Consider the following 24,324-nt stretch of genomic DNA (forward strand, 5'->3'; position numbering starts at 1 on the left):
AGTGGCCAATTCCCAACAGACTTTTACCATACGTAATGCCCAATTCCTGGTGGCATAGTAGTGCAACCAATGATAACCTTTACATGGTCTGTTCTATATAATGCCAGTCTCTGGTGATATAGTGGTACAACCAATGCCAACCACTGCATGGTCTATTATGTACAATGCCGGTCCCTGGCGGTATAGTAGTACAACCAATGCATGGTCTATTATGTATAATGCCTGTCCCTGGCGGTATAGTGGTACAACCAATGCAAACCACTGCATGGTCTATTATGTATAATGCCTGTCCCTGGCGGTATAGTAGTACAACCAATGCATGGTCTATTATGTACAATGCCTGTCCCTGGCGGTATAGTGGGACATCCAATGCCAACCACTGGATGATCTATTATGTATAATGCCTGTCCCTGGCGGTATAGTGGTACAACCAATGCCAACCACTGCATGGTCTATTATGTATAATGCCTGTCCCTGGCGGTATAGTGGTACAACCAATGCCAACCACTGCATGGTCTATTATGTATAATGCCTGTCCCTGGCGGTATAGTAGTACAACCAATGCCAACCACTTCATGGTCTATTATGTATAATGCCTGTCCCTGGCGGTATAGTAGTACAACCAATGCATGGTCTATTATGTACAATGCCTGTCCCTGGCGGTATAGTGGGACATCCAATGCCAACCACTGGATGATCTATTATGTATAATGCCTGTCCCTGGCGGTATAGTGGTACAACCAATGCCAACCACTGCATGGTCTATTATGTATAATGCCTGTCCCTGGCGGTATAGTGGTACAACCAATGCCAACCACTGCATGGTCTATTATGTATAATGCCTGTCCCTGGCGGTATAGTAGTACAACCAATGCCAACCACTTCATGGTCTATTATGTACAATGTTTGTCCCTGGTGGTATAGGGGTACAACCAATGCCAACCGCTGCATGGTCTATTATGTATAATGCCTGTCCCTGGCGGTATAGTGGTACAACCAATGCCAACCACTGCATGGTCTATTATGTATAATGCCTGTCCCTGGCGGTATAGTAGTACAACCAATGCATGGTCTATTATGTACAATGCCTGTCCCTGGTGATATAGGGGTACAACCAATGCCAACCACTTCATGGTCTATTATGTACTATGCCTGTCCCTGGTGGTATAGGGGTACAACCAATGCCAACCGCTGCATGGTCTATTATGTAACAATGCCTGTCCCTGGTGATATAGGGGTACAACCAATGCCAACCGCTGCATGGTCTATTATGTACAATGCCAGTCCCTGGTGGTATAGTGGTACAACCAGTGGCAAATATAATACGCTCAACTGGCATATACAAAGCTCAGTCCCTGGTGGTATAACTCTAATATGGTCCATGGCATCAGTCCCACATTCACAATTTTTGCTGAGTAATCCAGGCTACCAGGACAATAATCCGGATAATCAGACGCTGCACTAATGGATTTGACCGATGCAGTCTTCCTTTTCCCACAATGACGCACACAACATGGCGGGCAGTGAAAACTTTATTTGTGTCAGCAGAAGCAAAGAGCGCACGGATACATAAGGTCCACAGGTGACAGCTCCAGATACTGAGGAAAAATCAAGGGTCTTAAAGGGAGTGTCCACTTCATACAGAACTAATTCTCGCCATTGCAGTACTGAGCCCATGCTTCAGAGCTGAAATCTCCCTGCTTGTTCAGTGTCTATGAACACCTAGGATGTCTGATCAATGGAGGCCTTAGAGGTCAGACTCCCCAACAATCACTCTAACCATTATTGTCATTTCTTAAAGGGGTGGTACTGCTATTTAAGGAATATTCATGAAAGAATAATGCTATCAATGATAATCATGATATGATGCTTATACCTCGTTAGAGCTCTGATATGAGACCCCCCCCCCCGCATGATCATAAAAGCGCCTAACTGTACCCTCCATATGATCATATGCATCAGTTCTGATTGATAACAGCTCCCTCTAGTGGTGAGGCAGGCTTATTGCAAGCAGTAAATAAAACACTGCTCCCACTAGGGTTTTGCATCATGTGCGACCTTTAAACTTCCTCTGTTACAACCCAAGGACTAATCTATAACCGCGTGAGATGCAATTATGGCTGCACCCAACAAAAAAACTGACTAATGACATCACAGGCAGATTTCTAACTTATTTTAACAAAAACGCCCCTTTAAAGTGGATCTGAGCTGCTAAGAGAAGGGGATCAATGATGAATAGTCTGCATAGTGGGTCCTATAAGCATTTTGTATGGTGTCTGCTGCCACCTTGTGGCCAATAAAAGTACTGCTAAAACCTCCTTTCTTGGAGCATTAACCCTAAAAATGGGATTAAGGCCGCAGATTGCTCCAGATTTTACCCCACATTAGGACACTATGTCCCGCCGATATTCCTTAGTTAATAAAATTAAAAAAAAAAAAAAGTGTTTAGCAGTAGGTCTCCTACACCCGGTAAGGTCTATCATCCTTTAATTGGCTTCCATTGGAAAAAAAATAAACAATATGGAAATACGGAAGGATCGGGTGTAGACTTGCACAACAAGGCATCAGGGATGGAAACCGGCTTCCATAGATATCAACAGAGGGGTGGGGGAGGGGAGAAACAGTCCGCATGGGTCCAAAGTCACTCAGCTAGCTGAAACCTGGTTCAAGGGCTCTTCGAGATACTGGACCAAAGCCTGGGCCTGGGAAAGAACAAAGATCACATTGGTTAATAGTGTACACCGTCCCTTTAATAGTGCCCCCTACACACTGCCCCACTTTTGTATATCGGTGGTTTAAAAGCCTGCAACTCTTAATCACTGTATGCTTATCTCTCCATCTACTGCCGAAAAAGCAGAGCTGCAGTGTAAAGCATTGGAGTCATGATGTAAATATCTGGTCCAGGAGTTTAACCCCTATCAAATCACTTTGGACATCCAAAGAGTAAACATGGTCACTCACCTTCGCTTTCAGCATCCCAAATCCGACAGTCTCTTTGGCATACATGCACAGCAGCAGGTTGGACACTCTTGTAATCGCCACGCGACCTTCCTGTGGGAGAAGCAGTGAGAACACGAGGGTACAGGTGAGCACAGAGTCCATTATCGAGAGAACTTTTTTATGGGATAAACCTCGGGGCCGTGGCTCTACAGCAGCCTAAAGGCACGCCCCTGAGGATCCTGTGAGACCTCCCTGCTTAGATAAGACCAGAAAAACTGGTATCAAATGTCCCCCCCATAACTTTTGCCATTTGGTTGGGCACAAAAATTTAAATTTCACACTTTATGGCTTAAACATTCAGATTTTTTATTGTTTATTTTATTGCAGGATATCATGGCGGTGACTGATATCTTCAGTATCCCCCCACCCCCCCCCCCCCGCTGCAATGACAACCCATAGGTAATGTGGTCAGTCAGATCTTTTATGTAGGGGTGTTGGCCCTTACCCTTCTGCTAAATCTGTTCCCTTCCGATCCCTAATTCTGCAGATAGGTCAGGGTCTCACATATCAAGCATTTATGGCCTAGAAGGCAGACAGCCCCTCCAGCAATACCCACCATACAGTCCATAAGGATGAATTTAAGATTGTCCTCGTTGAATGCCTGATGTCCGTTTTTATCATAGGCAGCCCAAATGTTGCTAGCAATAGCAGCTGTAACTCGGGCATCTGTGTCACCATAGCCAGAATATGCAAGTAGAGAGCCTTCATTGTTCAGGAGCCTGCGGAGGGGGGGGTAAAAAAGACAAAATATTAGTGTACATGCAAAGTGATATCAATGATGACACCTGACCGGAGGGAAACAATATTTAGGAACAGTGATGTGAAAGTAATGGTGGATTTCTGGTAAGGCGGATGTAAAGGGAGTGCTCCTGGTTGTATCTGGATAGGTTGGTGGTACAGGGGGCACTCCAGGTGGTATCTGAATAGGTTGGAGGTAAAGGGAGCGCTCTAGGTGGCATCTGGATGAAGGGAATTTTGTTTACTTACCGTAAATTCCTTTTCTTCTAGCTCCAATTGGGAGACCCAGACAATTGGGTGTATAGGCTATGCCTCCGGAGGCCGCACAAAGTATTACACTAAAAGTGTAAAGCCCCTCTCCTTCTGCCTATACACCCCCCGTGCTCCCGAGTTTTGGTGCAAAAGCAAGAAGGAGGAAAAAATTATAAATTGGTTTAAAGTAAATTCAATCCGAAGGAATATCGGAGAACTGAAACCATTCAACATGAACAACATGTGTACACAAAAAAACAGGGGCGGGTGCTGGGTCTCCCAATTGGAGCTAGAAGAAAAGGAATTTACGGTAAGTAAACAAAATTCCCTTCTTCTTTGTCGCTCCATTGGGAGACCCAGACAATTGGGACGTCCAAAAGCAGTCCCTGGGTGGGTAAAATAATACCTCGTAATAGAGCCGTAAAACGGCCCCTTCCTACAGGTGGGCAACCGCCGCCTGAAGGACTCGTCTACCTAGGCTGGCATCCGCCGAAGCATAGGTATGCACCTGATAGTGTTTTGTGAAAGTGTGCAGGCTCGACCAGGTAGCCGCCTGACACACCTGCTGAGCCGTAGCCTGGTGCCTCAAAGCCCAGGACGCACCCACGGCTCTGGTAGAATGGGCCTTCAGCCCTGAGGGAACCGGAAGCCCAGCAGAACGGTAAGCTTCGAGAATTGGTTCCTTGATCCACCGAGCCAGGGTTGATTTGGAAGCCTGTGACCCTTTACGCTGGCCAGCGACAAGGACAAAGAGTGCATCTGAGCGGCGCAGGGGCGCCGTATGAGAAATGTAGAGTCTGAGTGCTCTCACCAGATCTAACAAGTGCAAATCCTTTTCACATTGGTGAACTGGATGAGGACAAAAAGAGGGTAAGGAGATATCCTGATTGAGATGAAAGGAGGATACCACCTTAGGGAGGAATTCCGGAACCGGACGCAGAACCACCTTGTCCTGGTGAAACACCAGGAAAGGGGCTTTGCACGACAACGCTGCTAGCTCAGACACTCTCCGAAGTGAAGTGACTGCTACTAGGAAAACCACTTTCTGCGAAAGGCGTGAGAGAGAAATATCTCTCATTGGCTCGAATGGTGGTTTCTGAAGAACCAGCAGCACCCTGTTCAGATCCCAGGGTTCTAACGGACGCTTGTAAGGAGGGACGATGTGACAAACCCCCTGCAGGAACGTGCGGACCTGTGGAAGTCTGGCTAGGCGCTTCTGGAAAAACACAGAGAGCGCTGAGACTTGTCCCTTAAGGGAGCCGAGCGACAAACCCTTTTCCAGTCCAGATTGAAGGAAGGACAGAAAAGTAGGCAAGGCAAATGGCCAGGGAGAAAAACCCTGAGCAGAGCACCACGACAGGAAAATTTTCCACGTCCTGTGGTAGATCTTGGCGGACGTTGGTTTCCTAGCCTGTCTCATAGTGGCAATGACGTCTTGAGATAATCCTGAAGACGCTAGGATCCAGGACTCAATGGCCACACAGTCAGGTTGAGGGCCGCAGAATTGAGATGGAAAAACGGCCCTTGAGACAGCAAGTCTGGTCGGTCTGGTAGTGCCCACGGTTGGCCGACCGTGAGATGCCACAGATCCGGGTACCACGACCTCCTCGGCCAGTCTGGAGCGACGAGGATGACGCGGCGGCAGTCGGCCCTGATCTTGCGTAACACTCTGGGCAACAGTGCCAGCGGAGGAAACACATAAGGGAGCTGAAACTGTGACCAATCCTGAACTAAGGCGTCTGCCGCCAGAGCTCTGGGATCTTGAGACCGTGCCATGAACGTCGGTACCTTGTTGTTGTGCCGGGACGCCATTAGGTCGACGTCCGGCATGCCCCAACGGCAACATATCTCCTGAAACACGTCCGGGTGAAGGGACCATTCCCCTGCGTCCATGCCCTGGCGACTGAGAAAGTCTGTTTCCCAGTTTTCTACGCCCGGGATGTGAACTGCGGATATGGTGGAGGCTGTGGCTTCCACCCACAGTAGAATCCGCCGGACTTCCTGGAAGGCTTGACGACTGCGTGTCCCGCCTTGGTGGTTGATGTATGCCACCGCTGTTGAGTTGTCCGACTGAATTCGGATCTGCTTGCCTTCCAGCCACTGCTGGAACGCTTTTAGGGCCAGATACACTGCCCTGATCTCCAGAACATTGATCTGAAGCGAGGACTCTTGCTGAGTCCACGTACCCTGAGCCCTGTGGTGGAGAAAAACTGCTCCCCACCCTGACAGACTCGCGTCCGTCGTGACCACCGCCCAGGATGGGGGTAGGAAGGATTTCCCCTTCGATAAAGAAGTGGGAAGAAGCCACCACCGAAGGGAAGCTTTGGTTGCCTGAGAGAGGGAGACGTTCCTGTCGAGGGACGTCGGTTTCCTGTCCCATTTGCGTAGGATGTCCCATTGAAGAGGACGCAGGTGAAACTGCGCGAAAGGGACTGCCTCCATTGCTGCCACCATCTTCCCCAGGAAGTGCATGAGGCGCCTCAAGGGGAGTGACTGACCTTGAAGGGGAGATTGCACCCCCGTCTGTAGTGAACGCTGCTTGTTCAGCGGAAGCTTCACTATCGCTGAGAGGGTATGAAACTCCATGCCAAGATATGTCAGCGATTGGGCCGGTGTCAGATTTGACTTTGGAAAATTGATGATCCACCCGAAACTCTGGAGAGCCTCCAGAGTAGCGTCGAGGCTGTGCTGGCATGCCTCTTGGGAGGGAGCCTTGACCAGCAGATCGTCTAAGTAAGGGATCACCGAGTGACCCTGGCCGTGGAGGACCGCGACTACTGTAGCCATGACCTTGGTGAAAACCCGGGGGGCTGTCGCCAGGCCGAACGGCAGTGCCACGAACTGGAGATGTTCGTCTCCTATGGCGAAGCGCAGGAAGCGCTGATGCTCTGGAGCAATCGGAACGTGAAGATAAGCATCTTTGATATCGATCGATGCAAGGAAATCTCCTTGGGACATTGAGGCGATGACGGAGCGGAGGGATTCCATCCGGAACCGCCTGGTCTTTACGTGTTTGTTGAGCAGTTTTAGGTCCAGGACAGGACGGAAAGACCCGTCCTTCTTTGGAACCACAAACAGGTTGGAGTAAAAACCGTGACCCTGTTGCTGAAGAGGCACCGGGATCACCACTCCTTCTACCTTCAGGAGTGTCCAACGCCTGCAGAAGAGCATCGGCTCGCTCGGGAGGCGGAGATGTTCTGAAGAATCGAGTCGGAGGACGAGAGCTGAACTCTATCCTGTAACCGTGAGACAGAATGTCTCTCACCCATCGGTCTTTTACCTGTGGCAGCCAGGTGTCGCAAAAGCGGGAGAGCCTGCCACCGACCGAGGATGCGGTGTGAGGAGGCCGAAAGTCATGAGGAAGCCGCCTTGGTAGCGGCACCTCCGGCGGTCTTTTTAGGGCGTGACTTAGACCGCCATGAATCGGAGTTCCTCTGATCCTTCTGAGGCCCTTTGGACGAGGAGAATTGGGCTCTGCCCGTACCCCGAAAGGACCGAAACCTCGACTGTCCCCTCCTCTGTTGGGGTAATTTTGGTTTGGCCTGGGGTAAGGAAGTTTCCTTTCCCTTGGATTGTTTTATGATTTCATCCAATCTCTCACCAAACAAACGGTCGCCAGAAAATGGCAAACCGATTAAGCACTTTTTGGCAATCGAATCTACCTTCCATTCCCGTAGCCACAAGGCCCTGCGTAATGCCACCGAATTGTCGGCTGCAACCGCCGTACGGCTCGCAGAGTCCAGGATAGCATTAATAGCGTAGGACGCAAATGCCGACGTTTGAGGTTATGGAAGCCACTTGCGGCGCAGACGTACGTGTGAGTGCGTCAATTTGGGCTTGACCCGCTGAGATAGCTTGGAGTGCCCATACTGCTGCTGTCACCTGGACAGTGTTAGCTGGTTGTTCCCCCTGGGCCCCCCTTAGCAGAGGCTCCGGCTGAGTAAGTGCCACAGGGGCCGAACAGTGCATACAATGAGGGTCAGTGGAACCTGCCGGTAGCGAGGTTGTACATGCGGCGCAGGCAGCATAGTAAGCCTGTGTTTTGGCACCCCTGCTTCTTGTGGGCGCCATATTGTTGTCTCCTTTGAGCAACACAACAGGGTATATAGCCAGAAATCAACTGTGCCCATACAGTGTAAAGTATAGCCTGTAAACATATAAACTATAATCACACTTCTGCACAAGTGGGGCCAGCACCTCAGGTGCTGCTTACCGCCCGCTTAAAGCGGTTGTGTGGCCACCAGAATCCCTGCCTGGGTCCCCCAGAGTTTGTCTCCCCTCTGCAGCGTCCTAGGAGCTGACAGGAATGGCTGCCGGCGTCCTGAGGAGAGGAGGGAGCCGTGGGCGTGACCCAGAAAGTGCGGGAGCTGGTGCCTCACTCTGCACAGTGAGGGGGGTGGAGTATGTAAAACATGCTCCAGCCCTCAGTGCTGCCGTGCTGTACAGCGTCCCGCCCTTCCCCTGACTGGCAGGGCTGGGGGCGGGAAGAGAAAGAGACTAGGCCCAAAAGCCGGGGACTCGAGTTATAAGCGCGGCCGCCGTAAAAGCGCGGCCGGCGCAGAGTCCCCGGCGCACTAACAGTCCCAGCCGCGCCTCAGTAAAAACAATGGCAGCGGCGGTCAGCGCGGTAGTCCCCATACACACACACTCAGCGACGCTGCAGTGTATAATGGCACAAACGCGGTCAGCGCCGCGGTCCCCGGTGCACTAGCACACCCAGCAATGCTGGAGTGTTGCTGTGCGCGGTCCCCACGGGGACACAGAGTACCTTAAAGTAGCAGGGCCATGTCCCTGAACGATACCCGGCTCCTATCCAGCAGGCTCCTCAGGAGTTGTGGATGAAGCACGGTCTCAGTGCCTGGAGACCGATAGGATCCCACTTCACCCAGAGCCCTAAGGGGGATGGGGAAGGAAAACAGCATGTGGGCTCCAGCCTCCGTACCCGCAATGGATACCTCAACCTTAACAACACCGCCGACAAGAGTGGGGTGAGAAGGGAGCATGCTGGGGGCCCTGTTATGGGCCCTCTTTTCTTCCATCCGACATAGTCAGCAGCTGCTGCTGACCAATCTGTGGAGCTGTGCGTGCATGTCTGCCTCCTTCGCACAAAGCAAAAAAACTGAGGAGCCCGTGGGAGCACGGGGGGTGTATAGGCAGAAGGGGAGGGGCTTTACACTTTTAGTGTAATACTTTGTGCGGCCTCCGGAGGCATAGCCTATACACCCCATTTGTCTGGGTCTCCCAATGGAGCGACAAAGAAAGGTTGGTGGTACCGGAGGCACTTCTGGTGGTATAGTGGGTGTCCGGATAGGCTGGTGGCACCGGGGGGCGCTCCAGGAGGGGCTCCTGGTTGCATCCGGATAGGTTGGTGATACAGGGGGCGCTCCTGGTGGTAAAGTGGGCGCTACTGGCTGCAGCCGGATAGGTTGGTGGTACATATGGCACTCCTGCTGGTATAGTGGGCGCTTCTGGTTGCATCCGGATACATTGGTAGTACAGAGGGCACTCCTGGTGGTAGAGTGGGTGTCCGGATAGGATGGTGGTGCCAGGGGTTCTCCAGCTGGTACAGGGGAGGCTCCTGGTTGCAGACGGATAGGTTGGTGTTACAGGGGGCACTCCTGGTTGCATCTGGATAGGTTGGTGGTACAGGTGTCGCTCCTGGTTGCAGCCAGATAGGTTGGTGGTATAGGGGGCGCTCCTGGTGGTATAGGAAGCACTCCTGGAGGCATCCGAATAGGTTGGGCTACAGGGAGAGTGCCTGGAGATACAGGGGGCGCTCCTGGTTGCAGCTGGATGGATTGGTGGTACAGGGGGCACTCCTGGTTGGAGCCGGATAGGTTAGGGTACAGGGGGAGCTCCTGGTTGCAGCTGGATGGATTGGTGGTATAGGGGGCACTCCTGGTTGGAGCCGGATAGGTTGGGGTACAGGGGGCACTCCTGGTTGCAGCCGGATAGGTTGGGGTACAGGGGGAGCTCCTGGTTGCAGCCGAATAGGTTGGGGTACAGGGGGCGCTCCTGGTTGCAGCCGAATAGGTTGGGGTACAGGGGGCGCTCCTGGTTGCAGCCGGATAGGTTGGGGTACAGGGGGCGCTCCTGGTTGCAGCCGGATAGGTTGGGGTACAGGGGGCGCTCCTGGTTGCAGCCGGATAGGTTGGGGTACAGGGGGCGCTCCTGGTTGCAGCTGGATAGGTTGGGGTACAGGGGGAGCTCCTGGTTGGAGCCGGATAGGTTGGGGTACAGGGGGCGCTCCTGGTTGGAGCCGGATAGGTTGGGGTACAGGGGGAGCTCCTGGTTGGAGCCGGATAGGTTGGGGTACAGGGGGCACTCCTGGTTGGAGCCGGATAGGTTGGTGGTACAGGGGGGCACTCCTGGTTGCAGCTGGATAGGTTGGGGTACAGGGGGGCACTCCTGGTTGCAGCTGGATAGGTTGGGGTACAGGGGGCGCTCCTGGTTGGAGCCGGATAGGTTGGGGTACAGGGGGCGCTCCTGGTTGCAGCTGGATAGGTTGGGGTACAGGGGGCGCTCCTGGTTGCAGCTGGATAGGTTGGGGTACAGGGGGCGCTCCTGGTTGGAGCCGGATAGGTTGGGGTACAGGGGGCGCTCCTGGTTGGAGCCGGATAGGTTGGGGTACAGGGGGCGCTCCTGGTTGCAGCTGGATAGGTTGGGGTACAGGGGGCGCTCCTGGTTGCAGCTGGATAGGTTGGGGTACAGGGGGCGCTCCTGGTTGGAGCCGGATAGGTTGGGGTACAGGGGGCGCTCCTGGTATAAGCTGAATACGATTGCAATGCAGGGGACACTAGGACTGACCAAGGAGGGGTGGGGTAAGAGAGGGAATGAAAACTACTTAACTGGCTGAAACCAGCGAGCAGTAGTAGACAAGCCGTGCAGGGTGGGCTGCATACTCACAGAGTGCTCTGCACGCCGCCAGTGTTGGCCTGGCTCAGCACCTGGGTCAGAGCTTTGGGCCGCAACATAATAATCTTCCTGCAGCAGATCCACACGACGAACAGCCTCACAGGAACCTTATCATGTGACCAAACTCCCCAACCCGCGCAATGCATGCAGGGAAATGCAGTCCGGAATTTGAAGATTTGTTTTTACATATTAAATTAGCTCAAGTGTCAGTTTATAAGACATAAAGTTTAGAAAGATTAATAAAAGCATTACAAGAAAATTACTTTGAGACTTGGGGAAAAAAACTATTAACCTGGTAGAAGATTGTGTTGCCCTAGTAACGAGCTAGGCCGTGCGTGTCAAGCCTCGTTGGCATTTTTTTATTATTTGGCTTTTTAATTGGTTTGTGTACTTACTGCGGTCCATGGAGCTGTGTCGTGATTGGAGGAATTGAATCAGCTGGTCGCGTGGAATGACGCAGCACCATTCGTATGCGCAGAGTCCCCCGCACCGCTAGATGGCGATGAAGAGTCTTGCAACTAAAACAAAGCACGGAGTTGTCTGTGGCGCGGCAGCCGGCTACACTCCTCCACTTTTTTTTTTTTTTCTGCTCCTCCTCGGGGTGGGCGGGTGCACACAAGATGGCGGAGAGCGGCGCTGACGGTGTGGCCTCCGGTAACCCCGGCCAGGCGCCGGGTAAAGGCTTTATTCGGGTCACAGTGAAGACACCCAAGGACAAGGAAGAGATCGTGATCGGAGAAACGGCGTGTGTGCGGGAGGTGAGCGGGTGCATTGTGGGGGATGGCGCCCATTGCACAGGTCACATGTGCGGTACTGCCCCACAATAATGTATGGAGGAGGGGGGAAGCACTGTGAGCGCAGCTCTGGAGGATAATACAGGGGCAGCAATGTAATGTATGTACACAGTGACTGCACCAGCAGAATAGAGAGTGCAGCTCTGGAGTATAATACAGGATGTAACTCAGGATCAGTAATGTACTGTATGTACACCGTGACTGCACCAACAGAATAGTGAGTGCAGCTCTGGAGTATAATACAGGATGTAACTCAGGATCAGTAATGTACTGTATGTACACCGTGACTGCACCAACAGAATAGTGAGTGCAGCTCTGGAGTATAATACAGGATGTAACTCAGGATCAGTAATGTATATACTCAGTGACTTCACCATCAGAATAGTGAGTGCAGCTCTGGATTAAAATACAGGAGGTAACTAGGGATCAGTAAGGTATGTACACAGTGACTGCACAGCAGAATAGTGCAGCTCTGGGGTATAATACAGGCGGTAAGTCAGGATCAGTTCAGGATAAGTAATGTATGTGACTGCACCAGCAGAATAGTGAGTGCAGCTCTGGAGTATAATACAGAATGTAACTCAGGATCAGTAATATATGTACACAGTGACTGCACCAGCAGAATTGTGAGTGCAGCTCTGGAGTATAATACAGAATGTAACTCAGGATCATATATACTCAGTGACTCCACCAACAGAATAGTGAGTGCAGCTCTTGGGTTCAATAGAGGATTAGACCAGGCCGCAGCCAATAAGGTAGGGGTGGTAGTCAGGAATACCATAAATAAATCCCCATTAAAAAGTAACTTTTAATATAATTAAAAAGTGATAAACCACAGTAACAAAAACACAATAATGCAGGGTGTATAATAACAAATGGTAGGCAGGAGAAGGAGTTAAATTAACCCAGTAAGGCACTAATCAAACGCTCCCTACCTAGCAATGGAGGGTTTGACGCCCCATTCTCTGACAGGAGACCCTGAATGACCCTATAAAGCCCTGCATAGGCCAAACAAACACCGATCAATTAGATAGACGGCCTCATCAAGATGGGATGGAGACATCAGAAACGTGTCTGAGAATATCCGAAGACAGTGTCCCAAGACTACTCAGCATCAGTAGAGGATGAGTAATGTAATGTATGTACACCGTGACTGCACCAGCAGAATAGTGAGTGCAGCTCTGGAATATAATACAGGAGGTAACTCAGGATCAGTACAGGATATGTAATGTATGTACACAGTGACTGTAACAGCAGAATAGCGAATGCAGCTCTGGAGTATAATACAGGATGTAATTCAGGATCAGTAATGTATATGCACAGTGACTGCACCAGCAGAATAGTGAGTGCAGCTCTGGAGTATAATACAGGATGTAACTCAGGATCAGTAATGTATGTACACAGTGACTGAATCAGCAGCATAGTGAGTGCAGCTCTGGAGTATAATACAGGATGTAACTCAGGATCAGTACAGGATCAGTAATGTATGTACACAGTGACTGAATCAGCAGAATAGTGAGTGCACCTCTGGAGTATAATACAGGATGTAACTCAGGATCAGTAATGTATGTACACAGTGACTGAACCAGCAGAATAGTGAGTGCAGCTCTGCAGTTTAATGTAATGTATGTACACATTGTTTGATCTGTGCCGCTCGCTGATTCACCCCAGTCTGCTCATTTGTCACCATTCTTGTCCTGAGCTGTCCGCTCTTTATTCCTTTTTTAATCTTAAGTTGTGTAACTTTCCATTAGACTTTGTGCGTCGTTTCCACAGTTTTGCAGATCTCCGCTTGCTGTCTATGAATGAATTACCCTGTTTACATCCAGAGAATAATTCCCACCCTCTAGTTCGCTCAGCTGAGGGTTTGCTGCAGTTGCATCCAGTCTGGTCAGTCCTCGGTTTGTTACATTGTGTCAGGATGGATGCTTCAGCTGCCAGAAGTATTGAATCCATACAGGTCATCGGCCTCCTGTTCATTGACAGCAAGCGGAGCAAAGATGGTTCTTAAAGGGGACTGAGTCCTAAACAACAGTGATAACTGTCTGATTACCGCGGCCCCCAGGGATTACAAGACGGGCTGCATTCGGGGGTGGGTGACAAGGCAGCATCTTTAGTAATGTACCCCTCTAGCCCAGTATGTATAATGCGGTCTCTGTAGTAAGAGCTGCCTCTGTGCCAGGCTGTCAGCGCCAGTCTCTGTGGAGTTCACCAGTCGTCCTCTGACACAGCTGAGGCCGTGTTGTAATCCTCCCCTCCCGTCTAGGTTTGTTTGCTGCCTGTTTCCAGAGCTGGGGCCCTGGGAATTTAGTGTTTATTAACCCCTTGATAGTCGTAGGATATCGACAAACTAATTACATCATTCTATGACATACTGCTGAACACTCTAGTCACATCCAGAGCTGCGGCTTGAAATGCATCAGTCGCAGATTCCCATAATGCTTTATAATCTGGGCATAGGGATGCTTTTAGGTGTAAACCCCCCACTCCGACTCACACGTTTATTCCCTCTGCAGTTCAAAGAGGAGATTTCCCGGCGGTTTAAAGCCAAGAACGATCAGCTGGTACTGATCTTCGCCGGGAAGATCTTGAAAGATGGCGACACGCTGAACCAACACGGCATCAAAGACGGCCTCACCGTACATCTAGTCATCAAGACGGCCCAGAAGTGAGTGAGGTTCTTAGTCAAGGGGGTGTTGGGGGGGAGGGGTGAATAAAGCCTAATAAACCAATGGACCTTTTTGGCTTTAGGTCGCAGGATCCGTCCGCCTTGTCTCCTTCTGCCGCTGCCACCGCTGCTGCCGTTGCTGCCTCTACCGCATCCTCGCCACCCACAGGAAACGCCGCTGCCCCCCCTTCTCAGTCAGACTCGTCAGCTGCCGATTCCCCTGACAGCCCTGGTGGTACCGCCAGGGGGTCTAACACCAGCCCCCCTGAGAGGTCTTCCTCTCCCAGCATCCTTTGTGAGTATGAACCCTCCATAGTGAAGTTTCAGGGGGTCTATCCCAGCGGGGACGTGTTACATGTGTACGTTCTGTCCTCAGCTGGGTTCGGGGGCCTGTCTGGCTTGGGCAACCTGGGCATGGGCTCTTCCAACTTCATGGAGCTTCAGCAGCAGATGCAGCGGCAGCTGATGTCCAACCCGGAGATGTTGTCTCAGATCATGGAGAACCCGCTGGTGCAGAATATGATGTCTAACCCCGACCTCATGAGGCAAATGATCATGGCCAATCCGCAGATGCAGCAGCTTATGGAAAGGAACCCTGAAATAAGCCACATGCTGAACAACCCAGAGCTGATGAGACAGGTAGGAGTGGCTGGGCACCTTCTCGCATCGTAGGCGTTTTACCTGTTTGCCTCCATTGATCACTTCCTCTATTTCAGACCATGGAGCTGGCCCGCAACCCCGCCATGATGCAGGAGATGATGAGGAACCAGGACCGGGCCCTCAGTAACCTGGAGAGCATCCCTGGAGGGTACAACGCATTGCGGCGCATGTACACCGATATCCAGGAGCCCATGTTCAGCGCGGCCCGAGAGCAGGTAAGGCAGGGCACACTTCACCAGCTCGCCAGCAGAGGGCATCCATGACCTAATCATTTCTCATGTTCCCCAATACACCCAATGGGGGCTCTATGATATTTACTTATGGCTTCTATGTCTCTTCTTCTCTCCCCAGTTTGGCAACAACCCCTTCTCCTTGACGGGGGGCTCGGATGGTTCTGCCTCGCAGCCGTTACGCACAGAGAACCGCGAGCCTCTTCCAAACCCCTGGAATCCATCGTCCCCTCAGAGTCAGCCCCCAACCAGCGAGGGCGGCAGCAACAGCGGAGGCTCTACCGCCACCCAGAGTGCCCCGACGGTGTCCAACCCGTTTGGCATCAACGCTGCCAGCCTGGGGACAGGTATGAGATCTGGAGATATTGGGCTTCAATCTATGTTTGACGGCTTAAAATTAACCCCTTCCTGACACTTACAACACATTATCGGCGCAAACTGTTTTCACCACCTGAACCGTTTGTCTTGTATTTAGGCATGTTCAACAGCCCAGAGATGCAGGGCTTGTTACAGCAGATTTCCGAGAACCCCCAGCTAATACAGAGCATGATCTCTGCTCCCTACATGCGCACCATGATGCAGACACTCTCCCAAAATCCAGACTTCGCAGCTCAGGTTGGTCTATTACCATCGTGCTCTTCTTAAAGGGGTTCTTTACTTGGGTGAGGGGGTATAAACGTGTGATAAGCCCTCATTTTACGGAAAGGTGATACTCCTACTAACAGCCTCTCTTGTCTCTAGATGATGGGAAACATTCCAATCTTTTCGGGTAACCCCCAGCTACAGGAGCAGCTCCGGCTCCAGCTGCCCGTCTTCCTACAGCAGGTGAGATGGCTGCACTGACGCCACGTGTCTGAGATGTGACCGCTCCTCAGCCGGTGCACACCTTAATACCCTTGTTGTGACCCACAGATGCAGAATCCGGAATCTCTTTCTGTAATGACCAATCCCCGAGCCATGCAGGCCCTCCTCCAGATACAGCAGGGGCTGCAGACTCTCCAGACGGAGGCCCCCAGCCTGATCTCAGGGTAAGATGTCTTACTAGTGCCCTGCCCAGGACCTTCCTTGTCAATGACCTTCCCAACTGAACTTCACTGGGTTTTTGTTCCCCCCCCCCCCCCATCCTCTTCCAGACTCGGTTCTTTTGGGATGCCACCTACATCCAGTGGAAGCACAGTCCCCGACAATCCCAACCCCCCCACACCGGCCAGTGCCTCTCCAGCAGGGGGCACCAGCAGCGCGCAGCAACAGATGATGCAGCAAATGATCCAGCTCCTAGCAGGAGGAAGCGCCCCGGTACGTGAGCGGAGGGGGGGGAAGATGTGGAGAAGCCCTTTTATTAAATGAACCTTTTCACTGTAGTAACCACCAAGCCTGATTTACCGTGGGGGATATTTAGTACGTCATGTTGCACCCTGGTTTGTGAATTAACCCTTTCATGCTACTGCCATGTAGTTTTTGTTTTGTTTTTGTTTTTTTTTTCCCCCTTCGCTAAACTTGTATGTGGCTTGCTTTTGTGGGACAAGTAGTAGTAGAAGTTTGCAATTTTTATGCTTTACATTTATTTTTTTAGATCAGTAGTATGGTACCGTAATACATTAGTGTTGTATAGTAACCCTCTCCACCCAAAAAAAGGTCAAGGTGACAACGATGCGTGTCTACAGTAGACCTTGGGCTTGCATGACAATACCATTAGCATGTGAAGGACTCATGTGCGTCTGAATAGACCACCCCTGCATTTATGGGGTTAACCGGCTGCGTCTGGACCCATAAACCTGAGCATTTCAGGAAGTAGATAATGTTTTTTTTCCATTTTTCACATAAAGAGGATATTCTCAGATAGCTCTTATAAAAACAAACACTTTGGCAATTTACTGCTTATTAAAATTAGCAGCCGTTTTTCAGATATTTTTTTTTTTCTTTTGTTTACAGTTCGTTGCTTAGGAGACCGACCACCATTGCTGTCTAGCTCGTAAGCCCAGTGCTGAAGCAGACCAGTGTTGAGATGTTAGTGCTATCCCATCTTAAAACAAACATAATGGAAAAAAGCTTGTAAGCACTGCGCCTGTTTTTCTGTCTAGCCTCAGTGGTCGGTTTCCAAGGCAACAGTCCGTAAACAGAAGACAAGCTATTATTTCAAGCAGCTGAACATTTTAACAAGCAGTAAATTGGGAAAATGCTTGTTTTTCTAAGCTTCATCCATTTATGGAGATAAGTGACCCTTTTGTATGTCCTTCATAAATTAAAAAAAACAAAAACCTTTTTGTTTTGAGCTGAAATGTAATCTCTGTTTCAGGGGCAGACCCCGGAAGTGCGCTTCCAGTCCCAATTGGACCAGTTAAACGCAATGGGTTTTATTAACAGAGAAGCCAACCTACAGGCGCTCATAGCGACAGGCGGAGATATCAACGCGGCCATCGAAAGACTGTTGGGCTCTCAACCCTCTTAATAACGAGCGAAAGCGGAAAGCCACAAATGCGCACACCCTGCCAGAACCATCCGGGCCCTTTAGTACTTAGTCCTGACCGCCGAGCATTGTGGAAAGTGGCCTCCATGCTATGTTGACACTGGACAGTTCCGGTCTCCTGACCATAGGAGGCGCTCTGTGGTGCTGTACATGTCTCATCTCTCCCCCATCACGAGGGCTACACTTTCCATACAGGACAGCCACCGCCCGTAAAGCTCGCTCATAGCCGACTGCTCATAATTATTTAACTCGCTAATCTACACGTGACTTTGCTCAGCGGATGTCGTGAAGTCTCCGATGATCTAGGATTTTTTTTTTCTTTCCCCCTCCCCCACCGATATATTTTAAAGTTTAACCCCTCCATCCCCCCCCTTAATGATGTGGAGTCTTATTTTCATTAGATTTAATTTTAACAATAAAACCAAATGTTTTATTTTTCCTGAATGTACGCACAAGACTCGTGATGCTGATCGGCACGGACCCCAGGCAAAAGAGGAAGGGGGGGGGGGGTGAGGTTTTGGGGGATTGTGTCCTCGACTTTGGCACCTAAGGTGATGGAAAGATGGAGAAAGGGTAATGGTTGTATGCAGTGGTCACCACAACCTGGTTTCCCCACCCCACGAACATAGGGGTCCAAAATGGGTCAATATAGTTGGAATCCAGATTGTTAGAAACATATGGAGCTGAGGTGCAATACTGCACCTAACCACTGGATGTGAGGGGCGTGATTTTGAAAGCAGGATGATACTTAGGCCACGTGCGCACATTGCGTTCAGTAACTTCCAGAAATTAACGCATCCTCTGGCAGGATTTGTCGTCAAATTTGGTTTTGACCACAAACGCAGGAAATATGCAAGCGTTTTTATAGCGGTTTTCATGCAGTTTCAGTGCTTAAATTGCAATGTGTTTTCAACACAAATACACAACTAAGTAAAGTTTGAACATTCAAACAGGAAAAAATTGGGGGGGGAAAAAATTAATAATCTTACACTATACAGGTAGTCCTCGGGTTACGACTGTCTCAACTACGTGCAGCAGCGGAAGAATAGAGTCCAGTGCTGTACCGAGGAAAACGAGTCTCCTGCACAACATAACACCCTTCATTATGGCTCCCAAACGTAAGCCAGACTCATCTGATACCAGTGCATCAAAGAAAGGTTAGAATAGGTGTAGGGATAGGCTAAGTGTTTGCAGTACTGTACTGTTATTACGGTACAGTACTGTATGAACGTATGGTCCAACTTACGTCGAAATTCGGTTTACGATGCTGCATAAGAACGGATCAACGTCGTAAGTCGAGGACTACCTGTAATGATGATTTACCGAAAAATAAAGCAATTTAGTTTATTTTGAACATAATTATTCAAAGTATTGTGTCACTAATTTTTTAAAGGGAAGCAAACATCAGGATTTTCATGTATAAGGTGCAGCCAGTGCATCACTGGCACTATCAGGCACAGTGTGTACATACCATCAGGGGGCAGCTCGGGTGTTTAGGCTGTGAAATCCAAGTTTATAAAGTTTGAAAAATCAAGCACTTTTTGATTGACATGTGCACCTCTCTCCTAATGTCCGGGCGTGTTATGCACGTGTATCCCTGCCCCCCCGCCGCCTGTTCCTCCCTCTCTCTGGTTGTATTCAAATTTCTCTCTTCAGAAACATGGTGCCAGAGTTGGCACCTGCACATAGCGCTTATCTCTGGCGCCATGTTTCTGAAGCCCGCAGTAGCTAGTATTATCTGCAGCTACGATATCGTGCCACCCCAGGACACCGTGACCGGGTCTCACAGCACTGCCGTCACGGGGTCATGTGAGTCCATTGTGAACTTACCTCACCTGACCCCCGATGTCGCTGGCAGGCTGCTGTCGGCTTTTTCCTGTGGCGTCCCCGTGTCCTAGGCGGCTGCTGTGCTGGCACGGTGTCCTGGGGCGGCACGATATCGTAGCTGCAGGTAATACTAGCTACTGCGGGCTTCAGAAACATGGCGCTGGAGATTAGCGCTATGCGCAGATGCCATCTCCGGCGCCATGTTTCTGAAGAGAGAAATTTGAATACAACCAGAGAGAGTGAGGAACAGGCGGCGGGGGGGCGGGGATACACGTGCATAACCCGCCCGGACATTGAGAGGTGCACACGTCAATAAAAAAGTGCTTGATTTTTTAAACTTTAGGCAGTGAAATCCAACTTTATAAACACCCGAGCTGCCCACTAATGGTATGTACACAATGTGCCTCATAGTGCCAGTGATTCACTGGCTGCACCTTATACATGAAAATCCTGGTTTGGTTCCCTTTATAGTCTGAATGGATGTGTGGGCAATTAGAAACTGCTTGCCCTCACTATAATGTCAAAAAAGCATGCGTTAAGCATCCAAAAAGCATGAAAAACACTAGAATCTTCTTTTACGATGCATTTTGATAATTCTCATTGACTTCAATGTTTGCAAAACGCTGCCAAAATGGCAAAAATAATTGACATGCTGCTTCTTTAAATACAGAGGTTTTGACATTTTTGTCAACAAAAACGCAGCGTTTTTAAATGCATCGTGCGCACAAGTAAGCCATATTTTCCATAGACTTTGCTTGGAAATCAAAACACATGCAATTTTGTATTAAAACACTGCAGAAACGCATGAAAAAGGGAACGTGTGCACACAGCCTAAAAAAATCATACTAATAGTCATCGTGATTATGGGGGAGAATGACGTCGGCTGTCATAGACCTAAAACAAAGCGGACGGGGGCTTAATTCCACGACTCGCCACTTGCACGACAATCCACTAGGGGTAATCCTCAGCTTTGGCGTTTAATTAGATTCAGTCTTCTTTGTCACTTGCTGCACGGTGAGGGGGTTCAGCTATAGTGATGACTTTTTAAGGAATACGGCAAAATTTGGCAATTTTTATTTTTTTTTACTTGGGTGATTGTGATATTCACTATACGATACTTTATCGTAGAATAAAGCACAGGCAGGCGATTGCAGGTGTTAGTCCCCCAAAGTGACTGGAAAAAAAACAAAACCCTATCAGTTTTTATAATATAAAATTTATAGTTTGAATTGCCTCCGACTGGGGGGCGGGGTCTTAGTTTTGCCCAAAGGAAAAAAAAATAAAGAATATATATATATATATATATATATATATATATATAGATAGATAGATAGAGAGAGAGATATATATATATAGAGAGAGATATATATATAGATATATTTCTCAATGAAATCGCTGATAAATTACTCAAATTCCCTCTTTTTTTAAATTTTATTGTAGTCACAAATAACATAGAAATACATTTATTGCTATACAAAACATACCGTATGTACAACCAACACTCTTCACTTCCACGACATTTTATTTTTAATACTGTTTTATTTTTAATACCAGTATGTGTTGGTAACTAGGCCTTGCATATATATCGAGACCCCTGTAGAGTAAATGAGGCTTTGTCGCCAATAGCAACCAATCATTCCTCCTTTCCAGTAGCAGCGGTTACAAAATGAAAGCTAAACTTTGATTGGCTTGTATGGTCAACATGGCCACATCATTTCTAAGGCCCGATTTATACATGAGACCTCCACGATGAGGTGTCCTTGGCTAGTTTAAAAATTGAGGGGTTAACTTCAAAATGGCCGCCGCCTATATACTGTTGTTTTAGCCTGGGGATATGTTTGGTCTTGGGGATCAGAGAGAGGGGCCTTTTTTTTCTTTTCTTCATCATTACATGCCACATGATGCTGCCGTCTGATAGCTTAGGCTGGAAGTTTCATGTTGTATCTGTCCGCCATCTTGCATTCTTTTGAAGAGATTTTTTTTTCCCAGGGCAGTTTGGAGACTAAGATTTGCTGTTTTGTCTTTTACATTAGAAACAACAAAATCACTAGTCTTCCACACCGACCGAGAAGCGATTGGCTGCCGCTTTCCTAAAAATGTACAAACAAAAACATGGTTAATAAGCATAACCCTCTATCTCTATCATCCCTGCACATTGGTTTGTCGAGGGCCCCTGATGAATATACCCTCCAAATATCAAGGAAGACCTGGGTCGACTATTGACGTCAGAAGTAGGTTCCTTGGAGTGCTTAAAGGGCACCTGTCACCAGGTCCAAAATGTCAAGTTTTTGTACTTTTTATTCCTGCTGCTACTGAGTATTTTTTTTTTTTCTTTTCCCCTCAAACTCCATACAGTTCTAGACATTTGTGATTTAATTTTTGTTTTTTCTCAGTGATGTTTCTCACTGGATCCTCATGGGCGTGTCTTTAAACTTGCCCTTTAGCCTGAACCACACCCTCTCTGAGCATAAAATTTGGCACTCAATAGAAAGGACCATATCTTTGGAGTCATGGATTTAACAAAAACAAACCAAAAACCCTCAATACTTGGGAGCAGCAGGATTAAATTGAGAGCCACCTTTGGTGATAGTTCTTCCTTTTTAAAGGGGTTTTCCATTTCTTAAAGGAATGATATATTGCTAGCGTATTTTGTCACCTTATGAGCAATGACTACAAAGCGTGCTCTGTATGGAGCAGCAGATGAATGTGTGCGCTAAAGTAACATTCAGAATTAATGGGAACTGACGGAATAATCCGCTCAGTTTTTGGATTGTATAGACCCAGTAGTTCATAGAGTGCCTATTGAGCAGATACCTCCAGGAATATCCCCTCTGTGGATCTGTCAGCCTCAGGCATTGCCTCTAATCACTCTCACGTCGCTCCAGGCACTGTGATATTGATTTGAATGCATATTAATAACAATAAGTCACATCCACTGTGTCCCCTTTAGGGATTTGTACCAGAATTATTTTTGTTACATTTCTTTCTCAGTGGTTGTTTATACTACACTTCATTCATCACATATGACATTTGATAAGGGGTACAGTAGTGCCGAAATTAGTCTGAAGAAATTGAAGGGCTCTGTACAATGACCTGGTTATGACTATAGGCAGAGTAGTGTTGCCAAAAAAGTACCTAACAACGGTAATTAAGCTTTAAAAATGCCCCACCCCCCCTTCAGTCAAAAAAGTGCTGTGTTCTTAATGGTGTAGACAGTCATGGGGAGGAGCGATTACTAAAGTCAGTGGCCAGTTCCACAGACTGCATATGTCATGATGAGCCACGTCAAGCGCATGCACAATAAAGGAGGTTTGCGCTGTGCACACATTGGATGTCACTGGAGGTGGCCTGTAGGGTGTCAGGAGTGAGACGGGGTGGCCTCACTTTTTTTGGAAAGTGGCTCCACAGGCTTGAGAATACTGGCTCCTCTAACATGAGGTGCGCATGCGCTGTCAACAAGGTTTGTGCTGTGGATGCGTTAGGTGCTGCTGGAGATGGCCTGTAAGGTGTCAGGAGCTTGACCAGCTAGCCTGACTTTTTTCAGAAAGAGACTCCACAGGCAGGAGAATACTGGTTCTTCTAACATGAGGTGTGCATGCGCCGAACGTAGCTTGTGATACCAGGGAGAGCAGTCGGCCAGCCTGATTTCTCTGGGAAATTGCTTCAGCCATGTGACTATGCAGAATAGAGAATACTGTTTCTTTTACTGGTTGGAGGTGCGCATGCGCCGGATCTTGTCCAAAGTGGTTTGTAATGACGGTCCAGTGAGTATGGTGGCCGGCAAGTATGACGAGAACTTGGCTCAAATCCACAGGCCTAGTGCTAGCTTGTTGACCAATGGGGTCCGACAGCTGGGACCAGCATCAATTGGCAGAACGGCACTAAAGTGCGCGTTCACGGAGTGATACGCTCCGCTTTATCTGACCGCTCTGCAGAGAATGAATGGATATAGGCGATAACTTCTTTTTACCTGACGACAGCCTTTAATTTTCTGCTTGAGGCTCCACCTGAGAACTAACTAATGTCCTAGATATGCCATAATACCACATTAGTAGGTACAAAAATATGAAAAAATATTGAAATAAAACTATTGGAAAAAAATATTTTTTTATATATATATTATATATATATATATATATATATATATACTGTAGTACCCGGGCGTTGTCCGGGATAGTAACTGTCTCTCTGTCTCTCTCCCAGTCTCTGTCTGTGTGTCTCTGTCTCTTTCCTTGTCTGTCTGTGTCTATGTCTCTGTCTGTCTATTTCTATCTCTGTCTGTCTTTGTATCAGTCTATCTGTCTCTATTTCTATGTCTGTGTCTGTCTGTCTGTCTGTCTCTATGCCCGGTCTGTCTCTTTCCCATCTGTCTTTGTCTGTCTCTCTGTTTGTCTCTTCCCCCATCTGTCTCTGTCAAGGTCTGTCTCTTTCCCCATCTCTCTTTTTCCTGGTTTGTCTCTTCCCCCATCTGTCTCTTTCAAGGTCTGTCTCTTTGTTTGTCTGCTTTTGTCTGTCTGTTTTTCTTTCCAGATCTGTCTCTTTCCCCGTCTGTCTCCCTGTCTCTTTTCCTTGTCTGTCTTTGTCCATTTCTTTGTCTCTTTCCTTGTCTGTCTCCATTTCTCTGTCTCTTTCCCCATCTGTCTCCATCAAGGTCTGCCTCTTTCTCCATCTATCTTTGTCTGTTTCCTCTATCCCTGTCTCTGTCCAGGTCTGTCTCTCTATCCGTCTCCCCACTGACATCATATCAGCTCACACATAAGCTTCTTATACTAA

General features: G+C 48.8%; 2 protein-coding genes across 2 annotated transcripts; one reads left to right on the forward strand and one right to left on the reverse strand.

Annotated features, from left to right (window-relative positions):
* Nucleotides 1–1,514: 1,514 nt before the first annotated feature.
* LAMTOR2 (late endosomal/lysosomal adaptor, MAPK and MTOR activator 2) lies at nucleotides 1,515–11,029 on the reverse strand. Its single transcript, XM_075330796.1, has 4 exons — nucleotides 10,897–11,029; nucleotides 3,557–3,719; nucleotides 2,962–3,051; nucleotides 1,515–2,702 (listed from the first exon to the last, which is right to left on the reverse strand). Exons 1-4 carry the CDS (start codon nucleotides 10,962–10,964, stop codon nucleotides 2,646–2,648), a joined length of 378 nt encoding a protein of 125 aa, XP_075186911.1. The 5' UTR covers nucleotides 10,965–11,029; the 3' UTR covers nucleotides 1,515–2,645.
* A 392-nt stretch (nucleotides 11,030–11,421) lies between these two features.
* Nucleotides 11,422–18,168, forward strand: UBQLN4 (ubiquilin 4). The gene is made up of 11 exons (XM_075331217.1): nucleotides 11,422–11,663; nucleotides 14,216–14,367; nucleotides 14,451–14,662; nucleotides 14,744–15,006; nucleotides 15,084–15,242; nucleotides 15,379–15,604; nucleotides 15,733–15,872; nucleotides 15,999–16,082; nucleotides 16,170–16,285; nucleotides 16,391–16,553; nucleotides 17,554–18,168. The coding sequence occupies exons 1-11, from the start codon at nucleotides 11,526–11,528 to the stop codon at nucleotides 17,704–17,706; spliced, it is 1,806 nt and encodes a 601-aa protein (XP_075187332.1). The 5' UTR covers nucleotides 11,422–11,525; the 3' UTR covers nucleotides 17,707–18,168.
* The last annotated feature ends 6,156 nt before the right edge of the window (nucleotides 18,169–24,324 follow it).

This window comes from Anomaloglossus baeobatrachus, chromosome 12 (assembly GCF_048569485.1).
Source record: "Anomaloglossus baeobatrachus isolate aAnoBae1 chromosome 12, aAnoBae1.hap1, whole genome shotgun sequence".
Taxonomy (NCBI): domain Eukaryota; kingdom Metazoa; phylum Chordata; class Amphibia; order Anura; family Aromobatidae; genus Anomaloglossus; species Anomaloglossus baeobatrachus.

Excerpts from the sequence above, each read along its gene's own strand:
- LAMTOR2 (XM_075330796.1), bottom strand. The coding sequence starts at position 10,964 with ATGTTGCGGCCCAAAGCTCTGACCCAGGTGCTGAGCCAGGCCAACACT. Across the intron at positions 3,720-10,896 it reads GGCGGCGTGCAGAGCACTCT|GCTCCTGAACAATGAAGGCT; the intron begins GTGAGTATGCAG and ends CCCCCTCCGCAG. Across the intron at positions 3,052-3,556 it reads TCATCCTTATGGACTGTATG|GAAGGTCGCGTGGCGATTAC; the intron begins GTGGGTATTGCT and ends CTTCTCCCACAG.
- UBQLN4 (XM_075331217.1), top strand. The coding sequence starts at position 11,526 with ATGGCGGAGAGCGGCGCTGACGGTGTGGCCTCCGGTAACCCCGGCCAG. Across the intron at positions 14,368-14,450 it reads GTCATCAAGACGGCCCAGAA|GTCGCAGGATCCGTCCGCCT; the intron begins GTGAGTGAGGTT and ends TTTTGGCTTTAG. Across the intron at positions 15,873-15,998 it reads ATCCAGACTTCGCAGCTCAG|ATGATGGGAAACATTCCAAT; the intron begins GTTGGTCTATTA and ends TCTTGTCTCTAG.